This window comes from Nicotiana tomentosiformis, chromosome 6 (assembly GCF_000390325.3).
Source record: "Nicotiana tomentosiformis chromosome 6, ASM39032v3, whole genome shotgun sequence".
Classification (NCBI taxonomy): Eukaryota; Viridiplantae; Streptophyta; class Magnoliopsida; order Solanales; family Solanaceae; genus Nicotiana; species Nicotiana tomentosiformis.
The window spans coordinates 98043603-98062711 of NC_090817.1; the positions used below are offsets into that span (position 1 = coordinate 98043603).

At 35.5% G+C, this 19109-nt stretch overlaps 1 protein-coding gene across 1 annotated transcript; it reads left to right on the forward strand.

Moving 5' to 3' along the window:
- The first annotated feature begins 13857 nt into the window (after window positions 1-13857).
- Window positions 13858-16719, forward strand: LOC104109921 (uncharacterized). Its single transcript, XM_070179169.1, has 7 exons — window positions 13858-13960; window positions 14781-14920; window positions 15311-15513; window positions 15821-16102; window positions 16376-16451; window positions 16568-16604; window positions 16715-16719. The coding sequence occupies exons 1-7, from the start codon at window positions 13858-13860 to the stop codon at window positions 16717-16719; spliced, it is 846 nt and encodes a 281-aa protein (XP_070035270.1).
- Window positions 16720-19109: the final 2390 nt, after the last annotated feature.

A 19109-nucleotide genomic window follows, 5' to 3' on the forward strand; every position in this document is an offset into this window, starting at 1 on the left:
GTCATTTTGAGTATTTGAACTTTGCTTGGTTATTTGAGGGCATGAGTAGCTCCATGTAATGTATTATGACTTGTGTGTATCGTCGGTTTCGGTTTTTGTTGATTCGAAATTAGTTTGGAAGAATAAATTTTATTGTAGAAGCTTTAAGTTAGAAGAGTTGACCAAGTTTGACTTTTGTGTATTTAACCCCAGAACGGAGTTTTGATGGTTCCGTTAGGTCCGGATGGTAATTTTGGACTTGGGCGTATGGCCGGATTTGCATTTGGGTGTTTCTAGAAGGTTTCAGCACTATTTGGCGAAAAGTAAAATTTGAAAGTTTGGAATATTCATAAGTTTGACCGAGAGTTGACTTTGATGATATCGGGTTTGAATTGTTGTTCCGGGAGTTGGAATAGGTTCATTATGTCATTTGAAACTTGTATGCAAAATTTGGATTCATTCCGGATTGGTTAGGCTTGAATCAGACACTTGGTTCAAAGTTCGAAGTTTATGAACTTAAGAGATTGAGCTTAAGTGCATGAGCATCAACTAAAAATATAAAATAAAATACATCTGTCCGGAATAAAAATTGGACAGGAATATATAAATACTCTGAAGGAGACTCTGTTGGCTGCGAACTCGTAACGTGGAATGCAACTCACCTAATTCCCCGCAATAATCGCGCCTTTGCGCCCACAAGGCCATTATACATATATGCACCTGTACAAGAAAATGTGCAGCAAGTGTAGCATGAGTACGTAAATCAACGCGTACCCAGTAAGTATCATGCCTAACCTCGAAGAAGTAGTGACGAGGGGTCGACTCCGACACTTACTAAGGACCAACGATATGATAATATGAAATTCTAATTAAGCATGATATATGTAACGATAAAACTAAGAAAAAGAAATAACTGAACAATTGATCACCATATTTAAGAATCCAAATCACTCTTTTCATTTAAAACAAATAATTTTTCAAATAATGAATTTGTACCAATTATAAAAGGGACTTCCAGTTCTATTATCACGCACAAAATTCCATCGAGGACTTTCGGCTCGATCCAACATAAATGTAAATTGTGCACTGCCGATGGTCGAACGACACGAACCATAGATGCATCTATTAACCTGGCGAGGCGAACGGCCCGCTCCCATGAGAGTAGTAGAAAGAATTACCCCGCTCGCGAAATATACATGCGACGCGATCAAATATAAATTATCAATAAATTATAGCTCTTTCTTGATTCTTTTCAAAACAAAAGACAATTCAACTTGAAGCTTTTAAATCCTTAAAATTCCCGACTTAGTTCCATTTGATACAATTAACAAATAAAATCAAATAACGGTGTCCACAAAGCATGGTGTAAACCTAAAACTACCTGAACATAAATAGGAATAGTAGCTACGTACGGACTCTCGTCACTTCGTACGTACGTAGCCCCCCACAAATAACAACACATATTAATTAAGTTCACCTATGGGATAAATTCCCTCTTACAAGGTTAGAAAAGAGACTTACCTCGCTCCGAGATTCCATAACTGGCTCCAAAGCCCTTCCAACGACTCACATCGATGCCCATCGCTCCAAAACTAGTCAATAAATGAGAAATTTCATAAATATATACTCTAATACTCATTATAATCATGTTTACAATATTTTCCAACTCCGTTCGAAAAGTCGATAAAAATCACCCTCGGCCCCACGTGCCCGGATTCCAAAAAATTTCGAAGAAAACTTTACCCATGACACCACTAACTTAAATATATAATTTATTTTCCACTCCATGCCCAAATTCGTGGTTAAATTATAAAATATCAATTTCTAGGTTTTCCACCCAAAACCCCATAATTTCTACAAATTTCCGTGTTTAAATCCTTATACAACCATATATTTAACTTGTAATAGGTGGGAATCACTTACCTTGCGATGCTTGATGAAAATCTCCCCTTGAAACTCTCCAAAATCGCCCCAACCAAAAGAAAAAATGAGAGAAAATGGGCCAAATCCCGATTTTAAAAGAACCCTTATGCCCAGACGACTTTCGCATCTGTGGTCCACTAGCCGCTTCTGCGGCTCCGCACCTGCGGACATTCCCCATCGCAGGTGCGGCTTTCCATAAAGCCCACCCAAGTACGCTTCTGCGAACAAAAACCCGCTCATGCGGAGCCTTGACTGCTCCTGCGGATGCGCATCAGCGCCCCCAACTCTGCATCTGCGACCCTTGCCCAGGTGGTCGAGGACCGCTTCTGTGACCATAACGCCGCACCTGCGGCCCTTTCTCGCAGGTGTGATTGCACCAGACACCAGCTGCTTCAGCTCTTTCTTCAACTCCAAATTCGATCTGTTAACCACCCGGAATCTACCCGAGGCCCCCGGAACCTTAACCAAATATACCAATATGTCCCAAAACACATTACGAACTTAGTCGTGGACTCAAATCACCCCAAACAATATCAAAACTACGAATCACCCTCCAATTCAAACTTAATGAACCTTGAAATTCCAAACTTCTACGATCGATGCCGAAACCTATCAAATCACGTCCGACTGACCTCAAATTTTGTACATAAGTCATAATTGACATTACGGACCTACTCCAACTTTCAGAATTAGAATCCGACCCCGATATCAAAAAGTCCACTTCCGGTCAAACTTCTCAAAAACTTTCAAAGTTTCAACTTTCGCCAAAAGACCCCGAAATGACTTACGGACCTCCAAACCCATTTCCGGACGTGCTCCCAACACCAGAATCACCACACGGATCTATTCCCATACTCGGAATCCCAAACGGACATCGATAACATTAAAATACACTTCAACCCAAATTTATGAAATTCTTTCAAAATGCCAACTTCCCCAATAGGTGCCGAAATTCTCCTGGTTCATCCAAACTCGATCCGGGCATACACCCAAGTCCAAAATCATCGTACGAACCTGTTGGAACCTTCAAATCCCTATTCCAAGGTTGTTTACTCAAAAATTAAACTTTAGTCAATTCCTCCAACTTAAGGCTTCCGAAATTAGAATTTTCTTTCCAAATCAACTCCGAACTTCCCCAAATTCAATTCCGACCACGCGCACAAGTCATAATTCTTGAAGTGAAATTACTCAAGGCCTCAAACTGCTGAACGACGTGCTGGAGCTCAAAACGACCGGTCGAGTCGTTACAAAAATTATAATTACGATTAAATATTTAAAACAAGAGATGAACTAATATTAAGAATCTGAACCAACTAAATATAAATTATTCTTTATGTTAAGACCAAATAATCAAAATTTTCAATTAATTATTTAGCAAGATAATTTAATTTAATTATTTTTAAATTCATCATATGAGTAAAATTATTTTTCAAGTTAAAATTAAAAATCTTAGGGTATGTAAATTTATTCCATAAAAAGAGCGTTATAGGTTAAAAAAAATTAGATCGCAAAGTAAAAAAGATTAATATAGTATTAAGAAGGCCATACAAGTGTTTGAAGAAGCACTATCAAAGCTAAGTCCTGAACAAAAATAAGCTTTCAAGACTATATTATAAAGAGTTGACTCTGATATAGCGGGATTATCCTTTGTAGATGCCTCCACTGGAATTGAAATAGTATTCCTCTGTCATGCATTACTTGCAAATGTCAGATCAAGAGGCATGGTACTGTTAACAATAATAACAAGCGGTGTACCATCAACGATTTTATTATAAGGTTGTATAACTCACTTTATATTTGATATACCTCTTCAAACGACTGAAATAACCATCACAAACATATCAAAGTTGAGCAATAGTGCTAAATTTATAAGGAAAGACAAATTGATAATATGGGATGAAGCGTTTATGGCTAAGCGTCAAAGGATCGGAACAATTGCCTAAAGTTGTAGAGATATATTGGATATCAATAAACCGTTTGGTGGAAAAAGTAATAGTTTAGGAGGTGATTTCTATCAAGTACTATCAGTAGTTCCAAAATCAATAAAAGTAGAGACTTTAAAAACTATCTTACCAAAATTATACTTGTGGCCTCAAATATAAAAAAAAATCAAATGATAAGAAATATAAAAGTAAGACAGATCCAACATTCAGTGATGTAACGTCCCGACCGGTCGTTTTAAGTTCTAGTGCGTCGTTTGGCAGTTTGAAGCCGTGAGTAGCTTCACTTCATGTTTTATGACTTATATGTGTGGTCGGAATTGAATTTTGGGAAGTTCAGAGTTGCTTCGGAAGGAAAATTCTAAATTCGGAAGCTTTAAGTTGGAAGAGTTGACTAAGGTTTGACTTTTGAGTAAACGACCTCGTAATCGAGATTTGAAAATTTTAATAGGTTTGTATGATAATTTCGGACATGGGCCTGTGTTCGGGTTGAGTATCGGGTGGTCCGGGAGCATTTCGGCGCTTATTATGGAATCATTCCGGAATGTTTAAGTGAAAATCAGATGCGTTGTCGAAGTTTGAATGTTTGAAAGTTTAAAGAAAGGTTTCGATTGTCGATTCATAGTTTTGATGTTGTTTGGTGTGATTTGAGGCCTCGCGCAAGTTCGTGTGATGTTTTGGAACTGGTTGGTATGATTGGACGGGGTCCCGAGGGCCTCGGGTATGTGTCAGGACAGTTTCGGACCAAGTTTAGGTGATTTGCAGCTACTGGTGCTGGAGTCTGGTATTGTTCTTCGCGAACGCGAAGGCTCTCACACGTTTACGAAGAAGGATTTTGGGCTGCTGGGATTTTTTTCATCGCGAACGCGACACAGGGTTCGCGTATATGGAAGAGAATCTGGGGCGACCTACGCGAACGCGACATGGAGGTCGCGAACGCGAAGAAGGAAGGAGAGCTGAGGGCCTGGAGGTGTTAAGCCTTCGTGAACGCGACTGAGTGACCGCGAACGCGAAGCATCAGGACTTGGAGGCATCGCGAACGCGACGTGGGTGATGCGAACACGAAGAAGAACTTTGGGTCAGTGGATTTTTGGCCTTCGCAATCGTGATGGTACTTCCTCAATCGCGAAGAGGAAGGGCTTGGGTAGACTTCAATTTATTTCGGGTTTTGGCTCATTTCTTCCATTTCTCTCTTGATTTGGGCAATTTTTGGAGAGCTTCAAGGAAATATTTTCATCATCTAGTGCAAGGTAAGTAATTCCCACATATTGTAAGTTAATTACATGGATTCTATAAGTATTTAACGTGGAAAGTTTTGGAAAATTTTGAGATTTTGAAGAAAAACTTAGAAATTATATTTTTGAATTTTGACCAAGAAATTCGACATGGAATTTGGAATAAATCATATATTTGAGTTCGCAGAGTCATGGGTAAAGTTTATCTTTAAAAATTTTCGGAATCCGGGCACGTGGGTCCGAGAGTTGACTTTGTTGACTTTTCGAGCGAAGTTGGAAATTGTTAAAAATTGATTGATTATGAGTATTAGAGTATATCTTTATTGGTTTTCACATCGTTTGACTAGTTTCAGATCGTTTAGCTTTGAATCAAGGAGTTAGAGAGGCATTGGAGCCGGTTATGAAACTTCGAATCGAGGTAAGTCTCCTATCTAACCTTGTGAGGGGGAAACTACCCCCTATGTAATATAATTGTTATGTGCTACTAGTTGTGGGTGCTACACACGCACGGGGTGGCGAGAGTCCATACGTAGCTAAAACATGTTTATGTCCGGGTAGATCTAGGGACTTTATCATGTAATATTGGAATTGTTTGGACTCATTTTGATAGCTTAATTAACTGAAATTATAATTGAAATTGATTTATATATATATATATATATACACACACACACCTTGAGTTGTTGCCAAGATATTTGATAAACGTAAAGGGGTTTATTCACTATTATGGACCTGTATCTGTGTTATAAGCATGTGTCTCGTAATTTGATAAGTTCTTTCCTTTTCTTGTGGAGCGGGCCGAATGCCTCGAAAGTATAATAGATGCATCTATGGTTCATGTCGGTTGACCCTCGGCAGTGTACATATTATTCTGGATCGGTTCATACGACCTCGGCATAATCATGCGTTATATCGCTAGCAATCCGAATATTCACGAGATTATCCTTCCACTGATGCATGGCATTTTATATAGTATTCCTTATCCGTTTGATACTGGCACTTGATACATTTGAGTTGTTGAGATAGAATATGAGATTGAGAAATTCACATCTTTAAACAAAAATTTTGGAAGATTATATAACTTACAGTTTTACCCCCATTATTGTTGTTGTGCTTCAAATCGGCTTATGATTTATCATATTGTTTTATTGGACCTCTAGTAAGTGTCGATGTCGACCCCTCATCACTACTTCTCTGGGGTTAGGCTAGATACTTACTGGGTATGCGTTGATTTACGTACTCATGCTACACTTCTGCACTAAATGTGCAGGATCTGACAAGTTCATTTGGTGGTCATCTTGGCGCGTAGGCGCAGTTGCTGAGGAGATTCTTGGTGAGCTGCATTCCATGCTACGTATCGCAGCCCACAGAGTCTCCATCGTACTATTTACTCTATCCTGTCTTATTTACATTTCGGACAGATGTATTAATTTTGTACTCCTTAGTAAATGCTCATGCATTCGTGACACCGGATTTTGGGGATACTCTAGTGAATGTTATGGTTTGGCTTAACATTGTCGTCTTTTATTTTATATCTTACTAATATTTTAAGTATTCATGATTTTAAAACGCATTGAATCTCTTACTAATAAGACTTATGATTTTAAAAATAATAAAATAAATAATTAAGCTAATAGTTCACCGTTGGCTTGCCTAACGGCAATGTTGGGCGCCATCACGACCTATAGTGGGTTTTGGGTCGTGACAGCTTGGTATCAGAGCTCGAGACCCAAAGACCGATCAATACCAAGACCGACCAAGATTGAGATCGAGTCAAGATCGAGCTCGAGACCCAAAGACCGGTCAAGATTGAGATCTACCAAGATCAAGATCGAGCCAAGAAACAAAAAAGGCATTATAGCCGCATTTTGTGAGAGAATCTCGGCGGAAATCACGGCTTGAATCAAGGAAAAGATAATTAATTAATCTATCATGGGATTCTCATATGTATTTTTAATTATATCTAAAATGGGATTCCTCCACTATATTAAGAGTGGTTATCATTTGTAATTGGAGGACATTGATTCATACACACATTCATTCTGAGATATACAGAAAAAAGAACAAATACTATCCTTTTTAGCTTTGGATATTTAATCATATTATTTTTTCTACCAATTGTTCTTCACTAAATTTGAAGGCTTAGGCCAACTAGTTCATTCGGTTTGTATTCATTTCTTTAAGCCTTCGTGAACGCGGTTGAGTGACCACGAACGCGAACACGAAGCATCAGGACTTGGAGGCATCGCGAATGTGACGTGGGTGACGTGAACGCGAAGAAGAACTTTGTGTCAGTGGATTTTTAGCCTTCGCGATCGCGATGGTACTTCCGGGATCGCGAAGAGGAAGGGCCTCGGCAGACTTCAATTTATTTCGGGTTTTGGCTCATTTCTTCCATTTCTCTCTTGGTTTGGGCAATTTTTGGAGAGCATCAAGAGGAGATTTTCATCATCTAGTGCAAGGTAAGTAATTTTCACATATTGTAAGTTAATTACATAGATTCTATAAGGATTTAACATGGAAATAGTTGGAAAATTTTGGAATTTTGAATAAAAACCTAGAAATTATATTTTTGAATTTTGACCACGAAATTTGACATATAATTTGGAATAAATCGTATATTTGAGTTTATGGCGTCATGGGTAAAGTTTATCTTCGGAAATTTTTGGAATCCGGACATGTGGGCCCGAGGATTGACTTTGTTGACTTTTCGAGTGAAGTTGAAAATTGTTAAAAATTGATTAATTATGAGTATTAGAGTATATCTTTATTGGTTTTCACATTGTTTGACTAGTTTCAAATCGTTTGACTTTGAATCGAGGAGTTAGAGAGGCATTGGAGCCGGTTATGGAACTTCGAATCGAGGTAAGTCACCTATCTAACCTTGTGAGGGAGAAACTATCCGTGGGTGATGTAATTGTTATGTGCTACTAGTTGTGGGTGCTACGTACGCACGAGGTGACGAGAGTCCGTACGTAGCTAAAACATGTTTATGTCTGGGTAGACCTAGGGAGTTTATCATGTAATATTGGAATTGTTTGGACTCATTTTGTTAGCTAAATTAACTTAAATTATAATTGAAATTGATATATATATATATATATATATATATATATATATATATATATATATATATATATATATATATATATAAGGCCGAGCTTTATCACCTTGAGTTGTTGCCAAGATATTTGATAAACGTAAAGAGGTATATTCACTATTATGCACATGTATCTGTGTTGTAAGCACGTGTCTCGTAATTTGATAAGTTCTTTCCTTTTCTTGTGGAGCGGGCCGAAAGCCTCGGCAGTATAATAGATGCATCTATGGTTCATGTCGGTCGACCCTCGGCAGTGTACACATTATTCCGGATCGGGTCGTACGACCTCGGCATAATCGTGTGTTATATCGCTAGTAATCCGAATATTAGCGAGATTATCCTTCCACTGATACCTGGCATTTTATATGGTATTCCTTATCCGTTTGATACTGGCACTTGATACATTTGAGCTGTTGAGATAGAATATGAGATTGAGAAATTCACATCTTTAAAAGAATTTTTTGGAATATTATATAACGTATAGTTTTACCCCCATTATTGTTGTTGTGCTTCATATCTGCTTATGATTTATCATATTGTTTTATTGGACCTCTAGTAAGTGTCGATGTCGATCCCTCGTCCCTACTTCTTCGGGGTTAGGCTAGATACTTACTGGGTATGCGTTGATTTACGTACTCATGCTACACTTCTGCACTAAATGTGCAGGATCTGACAGGTTCATTTGGTGGTCATCTTGGCGCATAGGCGCAGTTGCTGAGGAGACTCTTGGTGAGCTGCATTCCATGCTACGTATCGCAACCCACAGAGTTTCTATCGTACTATTTACTCTATCCTGTCTTATTTACATTTCGGACATATGTTGTATTAATTTTGTACTCCTTAGTAAATGCTCGTGCACTTGTGACACCGGATTTTGGGTATACTCTAGTGATTGTTATGGTTCGGCTTAACATTGTCATCTTTTATTTTATTTCTTACTATTATTTAAGTATTCATAATTTTTAAACGCATTGAATCTCTTACTTAATAAGGCTTATGATTTTAAAAATAATAAAATGAATAATTAAGCTAATAGTTCACTGTTGGCTTGCCTAACGGCGATATTGGGCGTCATCACGACCTATAGTGGGTAGTGGGCCGTGACAAGTGATTTCATTCTTTCAGTCAGAATCGATAAAGAGCATCCAATAAAAGATGATTTGGTTCTTCCAAAACACTTGGTTATCAACCCCAAGGGTAATAGTAGTGCATTTAATTAGTTAGAAAAATATTTTCATCATTAGATTAAAACGCAATTTGTGCAAATTATATGATAGAAATTAGAGAGCTATCTTAGCTAGCATAAATGAATATGTTGATCAACTAAATAAAAGGTTGATTGTCAAGTTTTGTGAACAAAATATTTTTTAGTTTTGACTCAGCAGAAGATGATACCAACAATTACTACCGAGAAGAACACTTAAATACTTTAATATCAAATGTCCTTCTATCATCTTCTTACGTATGTTAGTGTCATCGTATACATAATAGACTAAGTTAAAATTGATCTTCCATTATATATATGTTAATTTTGAAGAAAAATATGTCTGTCATGCTATTGAAAAACTTAGATCGCTAAATAGCTTATGTAATAGTACTAGAAGTTTTGACAATAACGTTATACATGCAGAAATTATGATACTGGTCAATGTATTTCTAAGTATGTATTTATCTACGAAATCAACTTTCGTCTTCCGAAACTAAAGAATATCCTTTAAATTTGTGTAAAAATAATTTTCAGTATGTTTATGTTTTATAATTATTATAATAAATAAAGTACAAGGACAAACATCCTAAATATTGGACTAAATTTACAACAATATGTTTACTTGTACGAATAACTATATGTTGCACTTTCAAGAGGGATATTAATATCGACAATAAGAGTTCTGGTTATGGCAGAACAACCAAAGCATTAGAAGGAAACATCCACAAAAAAACATGGTCTACAAAGAAGTGTTCGGTAAGATATACAATCACATTAGATACCTTTAAACTATAATACATAATTATTTAATTAACATGACTAAATTGATCATTTGTGTAAGTTTTGATGATGTCCTTTCATTTTGAATTCACGTATTACGCTAATGTAATAATATTTTTCGGCATTTAGATGATTGTTGTATTATTATATATATAATTTCTCTCATTAATTAATTTTTTTCTTTCTTCGTGTAAATAAATGTCATGTGTCATAATTAACGTGCAATGCACGTTTATAGATACTAGTAAATGTAAAAACATGAGTCTGGTACTTTCCCAGACATAAGGAAATATAATGCTGGATGAACCGTGATATTTTGTACTAATTAGTAATTACGTTCAAAGCAATTTGATCAGAAACGAACATTTTATTCAAATTATTTCATTTCATGAAAAGCAAATTAATCTTTGTTTTTGTGGGGTTTGCTCGGTAAAACTTTTCAAAAGTTAGTTGGACTTTAAAAGATAGCACTAAAAGGAGTGAAATCTTAATTAGTTAATCTTGGAGAAGGATAATTAAGATATATTTATTTTCAGTCTTCTTCATCAATAAATACTTGATTATCTTTAAAATACGGTTCCTTACTTGAATTAATTAGAAGTTATAGTCTATATTCTCAGTTTAAAAGTGTTCACACATTGCCTTTTGGCATTCGTGCACATTGAACTCTGCCTCTATATATCCTTCTCTTTTTCTTCTTCCATAGTTCTCATTAAGTGCTAATTAATTACTCTCTTTCTTCTTATTCCTTTCACTCTTCTGCTACGTCTATACGAGAAGGTATGTTATGTGTAATTATACATTAATCATATTGTGTTCAACAATTCTGGTTTTATTTCTGTTTTTGAGTGTTTGTACGTTGGAGGATATAGGTTGGTCATAGGTAGGTATGTAGTAGTATTGGTTAGTTCTATTCACGTTGCTAAGTACTCAAGTTCATAATATATAAACCATTTGAAGAAAAGCAATACCGTCTTTCTTCGCGTTGACAAGGAAAAAAGAAAAACAATGGAGTAAAACTTATCAAGGAATAGCTATGACCCAATTTGTCTCCTTTTTAGAAATCCTTTTTACTAAAAAAGGTGGCGCATGTTTTCAGAAGTGCTGAATTTTTTTTAAAAATACTTTTAAAACAAATTTAATATCAAACACTATTAGAGAATAACTTTTTACCACCAAGATTTATGATGGGAAGAATAAGATCCCTCCACCCTTAATTAGATATCTCGTGTTCAAGCTTTAAGAACGAATAAAAACATTTTCCGGACTAATCTGCGCTCCTATATGGATATCGGACACGGATGGGGAACCAAAAAAAAGATAGAACAGTTATTCAGTTTTTGCATAAACCGAAAAGTTTTCTCTTATAGCGTTAATTTGGTTGAAAAAAGTTCTCTAAATTTCTTCCAATTTTCACCTATTTTTGAAACAAACCCCTGCCCTCTAAAGTCACCCCACTCTAATAAAAGTTTCTATTTTCACGGCACACTTTTTGGGTGATTAAAAGCACCAAAAATGTTTTTTGATTTAAAAATCTATTCTTTGGGGTGATGATCGCAAAATAATTCACCCTCACCCCACCTCCAAAAGAAAGCAAAACAAGGAAAGAAAAAAGAAAAAAAGAGAAGGGATTATTCTGGCCCCATAATTAAAGAGTAGTGGTCATACTTGTAGTAAATTAAGTAATCCCTTTTCTTCCCTTCATATATATCAAAACAAATGGTGCACGGCTAAGCCAATAAATACTTAATGAAAACATTTATCCAAGTTTATTACGCCAAGCTTTTTCCTTTTTTATTTCATTTAGAAATCCAACATAAAATCTCATATAACTAATTATTTTAGAATGACTTGCTTTTTTAAAACATGTCCATACATTTCCAAAAGGGTAACTTAAGTTGAAAGCTCAACTTTCTAGATCGTATCTATTCAACGTACACAAAAGGGGCTGAGAGAGGCTGTTGTATGTATGAACAGTATAAATAATAAAAAGACCATTTGGTTTACTGACCTTTCCTCTTCATGAAAAATTGAACTTTCCTTTTTCCTATAAAGCTCTTTTAAAAAAGCTGGAATTCATGTATCTGAATAAATTAAATATGACTAAGAGTTTTCACTGTTTCAACTTTAAGATAGAATATATTTTGAGCTTCAAACAGGAAGCACGAGAACTCTTATATTGAGTTAATTTTTAATAGAAATGCACGCGAGATACTTTGTGTTAGAACGTTAGGTTGAACAAAGTAAATCATTTGTAGCAGAATCTCATGCCAGAATTTGTTGTGTGTCAGGTAATTATTCTTTAATTATGTGTTTGTTTCCATTTATTTTCTCTAAAGTAGATGAGAAACTAAAAATAAAAGTGTTTGCAGAACATACCGAAAGAGTAATATTTAAGCCAACCATTAGTGGTTAAAACACCAAGAGTGCTTTGATCCCTTATTTGATGAGAACGGACAGCTAATTTAAGATAATATAATTCTGGATGAATTGTGATATTCTGTACTAATTACGTACAAAGCAATTTGATCAGAAACGAACCTTTTATTCAAGAATATTCTTCCATTGAAAAAAAGAAAAACAGTTTTTTTTTTTTGGGGGTGGGGGTGGGGGTGGGGGGTGGGGTTGGTCGGTTAAGCTTTTCAAAAGTTAGTTGGACTTTAAAACATAACACTAAAAGGGGTAAAATCTTAGTTAATCTTGGAGAAGGATAATAGAATAATTAAGATAAATTTATTTCAGTCTTCTTCATCAATAAGGATTATTATCTTAAAAATATGGTTCCTTACTTGAATTGGAAGTTATATTCTATATTCTCAGTTTAAAAGTGTTCACACACGACCTTTTGGCCTTCGTTTAGAAGTGCCTCCCCATGCATGTACATATTGAACTCTGTTTTAATATATTTATCTTTCTTTTTCTTCTTCCATAGTACTCATATTCATCTCTCTGCAACTATACGAGAAGGTGTGTTATCTGTAATTATACATTAAGCATATATTGTGTGTTCAATCTTCTGATTTTGTTTCTGCTTTTTTGTGTATTTGTCAGGTTTAGTATAAACATTTATATAGGTTGGTCATTGGTATATAATATAGTAGTATTGGTTTGTTAGAGCAGCCAAAGGCAGACCTATGTATATATTAGAGAGGTCATCGACCCGTTGACCTCAACAAAAGTTCCGAATATATATATATATTAAAAAAGGTTATATATTTTGCTTGGAATCGTTATGATCAAAAGTCTAATAGGGGCATTGGTTGAGCAGTCCGCTCATGCAGCCCGACCTTCAAATTTTGGGTCCGCCTCTGAAAGCAGCTAAAGAAAATTTTGATGTTTGGATTTAAGTTATTTATACTGATAATATTAAGAGATTTCTTACAATATCAGTGGAGTAAATTAATGAAAACGAACGCAGCGTCAGTAATTTCTTTTAAGAAGTATGAGGCAACTGGTGTTATCATTACTATTAGTCTATTATTATGATGTTTTCATTAGCAACACGTTAGTATATTTCTATAAAAAGTCCTTATTATTAAACTAGATTAGCTTGATTCTCAAAAGTTGTTTCTCATTTTTCTCCTGAGTACAAAAGAACTAATTAAAATGACTTTGTTAAACAAAAATAGAGTTTAACAGAAAAGTATCCCAATTGATAATTAACTAGTTATTGATTACTTGACAGGTTAGAAGATGGAATTTATGCATAGGAGGAAAGTGGCTATATCCTTACTATTATTGGCTATCCTCCTTGCCCTTAACATCACTAGTCTAGAAGGAGTAAAAGCCAAACCAGGTAACAGCCTATTCTATTTTCTATGTTTTCTTCTTCTTTTTGATCGGACTCTCTTTCAAGGGCTTTTAGAGAAATAGAATGTGCGGGTGGGTTGGTTTGGGGGGGGGTTAACGAATACCCAAAGTTCAAAAAAATTAAAAATTTAACCATCTCTTCTAACTTCAGATAGTTTGGGTCCAAATTAAAGTCGACAATCTGAAGTTTGAACTACAACAATCTAACTTCAAATTTCAAGTGTTAGGCTATGCTAGAAGCAAACTTTGGGAATATTTTTGTCCAAGTTTTATTTACTTATAACAAAATGGCCACACATTAAATAGTATTTAAAAATTGAGTATATTTTAAACGATAAATTACAATGCTATTTCTACGATAGAATGTATTAATCTGCATGCAGGGAAAACATGGGGCGAGTAGACAAGTTTAGAGGAGTTATTAAATCCAGCTTGGGACCTATATTACAAAAGATGAGATGATAAAAACTTTTAAGAAAAAAAGAAAAAAGTAAAATAAGATTTATTTTAAGAAAGTCAATAAATTTGTTTTAAAAGATAAATACGTAGGCGTCATTTGTAGTGATTAATTTCTTTTAAAAAAAAACTCGGGCTAGGGAAAAAAAAGGATCTTATTGGCGATAAAAGTACACACAATTATGTAAAAGCCACCTAGTTGAACTACTATAAATGAATTCTGTTAAGTTTATTTGTAAGTTATCGATTTGTATGATTTCCAAAGCTTAATATATATATATATATATATATATATATATATATATATAGTAATGCCTTTAATTGATGAAAATACTTGTTGATTTCTGCAGAAAGAAGAATATTAATTGAGATAGACAATGATTCAGAAGCTAGGAAAAAGCAATCAGATGATACAGTGAGAATAGACCCTTTGGACAATTTCAAGAAATACAGAGGAGGATTTGACATTACAAATAAACACTATTGGAGTGTGAGCAATTTGCATTTCTTAATTCCTACCATATAGTAATTCGATGTTGCTTGGACTCTTAAAGAATGCTAAGAAATGAGAATGCTAAGGTTGCTGTAGCAATTTTAAAGAGTCCTAACAACACAGATAAATAGTCCCTCTATACTAATTGAGTGTGTATATTTTTCTTTTATACATCAATGTAATATAATTCCTTGTTTTCTTTTTCTTTTTAACTTTTACCATTTATTTGTCCAATTTTTAGGTATAGTCATAATAAGTACTCCATAACCTACTTTTAAATTTTAAAAAAAATATAATCTTTTTGCCAATTATATGCGAGTTATTATACTTTTCTTCACATTATGACTAAAAGCAATTGCAAGCACTAAATTTTAACTTGTTGTGCAGTCCACCATCTTTACAGGTATATATGGCTATGCCATTGCAGTAGTGTGGCTCTTCTGTGGCTTAGGATATGGACTATATCTTCTAGCCTCTACCTGCTGCGGCAAAAGGAAGAACATGAAGCTTAAGAAGAGATCAACTTGTTATTATCAGCACTGTTATCTCTGGCTTATTTTCTCAGCTGTTTTCTTGACAATTTTAGCAATGTAAGTGTCACTTTGCATTCTCACTTATCTAGTTTTATAACTTTATTGCAATAAACATTAAGTTCAATTAGAGCAACGGTAAAGTTGTCTTCATGTGAGCTATAGGTTACGGGTTCGAGCCATGAAAGCAGCCACTAATGCCTACGTCACACCCCTTGGGGTGCGGTGGTTCCTCGGACCCTACTTGAATACGGGATGCTTTGTGCACCGGGCTGCCCATTTTATATAATGCATCCTCCAAGGAAGTAGTTTCATTCACTCTGAAAGGTTAGACAAAACTGAGGAGATAATTTCACTATAACTGCAGAACAGCTACAGGCCTGGTACTAGGAGGGAATGCGAAACTACGTTCAAGAACAGATAGAGTTGTGAACATTATCATTGATACAGCAGATGGGGCATCAGAGACTATATATACTACTACCGGAGCCTTGAGAGATATGAATACTGACTTAGAAGATACTGATATAGGTGATGAGGCTGCTAATTTCCTCATTCCCACTTCCCAAAGTCTTGACAGACAGGCTGCTGATATACATCGGGGAGCCACAAAAAATAGGCGTTTAGTCGAGAAAGGCGTTGAGATACTGTGAGTTTCCTCCTCCCCTTTTCTCTACCTTACCCCTTGGTGTTATATTCTAGATCGGTCCCTTTCACTAAGATGAATTCAGGATCTAGTGTTAATACGTTCAGAATGAGTGTGATCTTGCGATATGTATTTTATTTTGTTTTTTTCCGTATATTCATGCATAGTTCGAGTCAAAAGCAATATATTTAGTTGAATGGACAGAATCTGTCATAGATTTGCCTATGCTTTCCAGGCCGTACAAAGACTGACATGCACACTACTTTTTGTTGACAGGTACATAGTAACTACACTGACTATTTCTCTCAACTTGGCTGCTGCAATTTCTCTAACATGTGAGTGTACTGGTCTAGTATGCAAAGAGGAAGAAAAGGAGACTAATATCCAAAAATAGTAGTAGTAATTTCTTAGTAGGGCTATCATTAAATATCTAATGCTGACTAAAGCTGAAATCTGTTTTCATTGCAGTATTTGGAATCCTCAAATTTAGAAGAAATTTTCACCTGTAAGTATATCATGTCAATGGTGCAAATCTTAGCCTCCTAACACTTCCAACTTCTTGGCCATGTTCCACTAGTTGCAAAATTCTGAAACAATATATTCTGATCTACGCAGGCTAATTGCAGTGTGTTGGATCTTTACAAGTCTCTGCTGGTTATTTTTCGGGATTTATTTCTTCCTAGACAAGTACGAAAACGATTTCCAATAACTTACTCAAGTTTTCTGTTTCATCTCAAAATTATATTGCCTCGGCGTACTCATGATCAAGTTGTATTTATTGCAGCTTTGCTAGAGATGCATGCACAGCTCTAGAAAGTTTCCAGATAAATCCCTACAATAATAGCTTGAGTTCAATCCTCCCCTGTGATGAATTGCTCTCAGCACAATCAATCTTATATGCTGCCAGTGAAGGGATTCATCGAGTAGTGAACAAGGTAAACCTGAAATTCTAACCTGAAATAAAGTATTTTATTTACTGGTCTTGAAAATTTTGGAATTTTTGGAAATTTGCAGGTAAATCAGGAGCTATCTACAAATTATGGAAATGTTGCACAAATTTGCAATCCATTCTCCGGTCCACCAGACTATAACTACGAGCCAGATCAGAACTGTCCATCTAGCGCGATCAGGATAGGAGAGCTCCCTGGGGTATATATAGCTCAAACGCCTACGATTTACATTTTTCTTTTCACATAGTTTTTGTAGTTAGTAGTTAGTTTTTCGTTACCTTTAATTTGATGGAATTCTCTCTTCTTCTATAAAGATAATCAAGATGTTGACTTGCACTGATCCAAGCTGCAAGGGAGGAGTCTTGATTCCATATAGGATCTTCAACAACATTGAGTCATACATAACTGCTCTCAAAAAGATACTGGATGTGTACCCTGGAATTGAAAGCCTAGCAGAATGTAACACAGTGTACAGTTCATTTTCAGATATACTTGACAAACATTGCAAACCATTAAAGAAAAACGCGCATATGACATGGGCAGGACTTGTTTTGCTGTCACTAGTAATGGTCGCGTTAGTCCTCGTATGGACATTCGAGGCAAACCATGAAAAGGATCATCACAACTTTGATAGTTCTATCAAGCCTCATTCTGCAGCAGTAGATATGCTAGAATTAAGCACAGTTAAAGAAGCCAGGACTGACTCAAAAATCATAGTTCAGTTAGGGAAATAGCAGCTGATTAGGTATTAGTTTAGAGTATTGTACTTTGTACAGATTGTAGGAATTTAGAAAAGTAATAGGAGATCAAAGGGATCTCTCTACTGGGGATAGTATTGCCAAAAGTATGGTCTTTTTTATTTTAAAAAAAAAAGGTTTCCAGCAAAGGGATATAGTCATATTAGGAGATTCCTGATTACTTTTTTTTTTAGAAAGTTAAAACCAGCCAGCTTCGGGGACAAACCTCTCAATGACATATATGAAATTCAAGAAAAAAGAAATGTATGTATTATCAATCTTTTCCAAAAACTACATGTTAAAGTACTATTGATAATAAATTGTAGTTAAGCACCAAAAATCAACTAGCTCTGTCAAGTAAGAATGTTTTGGTTACTGAATATTTTATCTTTCCAAATTCGTTACTATTGTATGTTGGTGAATGGTGGCGAAAGATTCTGATTCAGTGAATTTTTTCTTAGCTTGGTTAAAAGTGGTAGTAACTTTTCGTCTGGGAATCATGATTGAGAGAAATTCATTTATAGCCCATCGGTCAAAACATATATCATCCGGTAGCCACAAATTGACTCATACAAGTCATAACCTAAAAACAATAACAACTGCTAGCAGTCGCCTCCATCTTCCTTACTATCTCTGATTTTCTCTTATAGTTTCCCAGTCCTCGAACTGGAAACCTTACTGACCCAAATTCCTTTCGTTTAGATACCTCGTCGGAAAATCCTAGAACCGGCCAGATCTAAGAAGATCTGGACTTTTACCCGTTAAAACAACATCAAAACAAAAGAAATAGAGATGAAGGAGGAGAGGGATGGCGTATCAATAGCGTGGAACAGTCACCGTCGATGGGGGTAATATCGTCACCAGCCAGTGGTCAATTCCAGCGGTGACTAGTAAAAATCAGTAGCAGCAACCTATAGGGAAGAAGAGGAAAGCGAGAGGAGCAGTCATAGTCATCGTTGGCCGGCCGGATTTCGGCAGAGGTGTAGCATAAGGCAACTAGAGAGACAGACTTGTCTTCTTTCTCTGATTTTCTCTTATAGTTTACGTGAATATGAAGTTAATATTTTGATCTTTGGCTGAAAATTTAAAATTCCGACGATCTTGTTACCATTTTCGGCAACTGTGAGGCCATGGACGCTGGTGGCTGGTCTCTCAATGAGAGGAAGAGGAGATAACTATGCATAAAGTTGAAATATATACAAAATAGACTGTAACTATACAAAAATTATACAAAATAGACTGTCACTATACAATTTATATACAATAGTGTCACTATAAAAAATATATACAAAAATAGAATGTCATTATATAAAAAATATACTA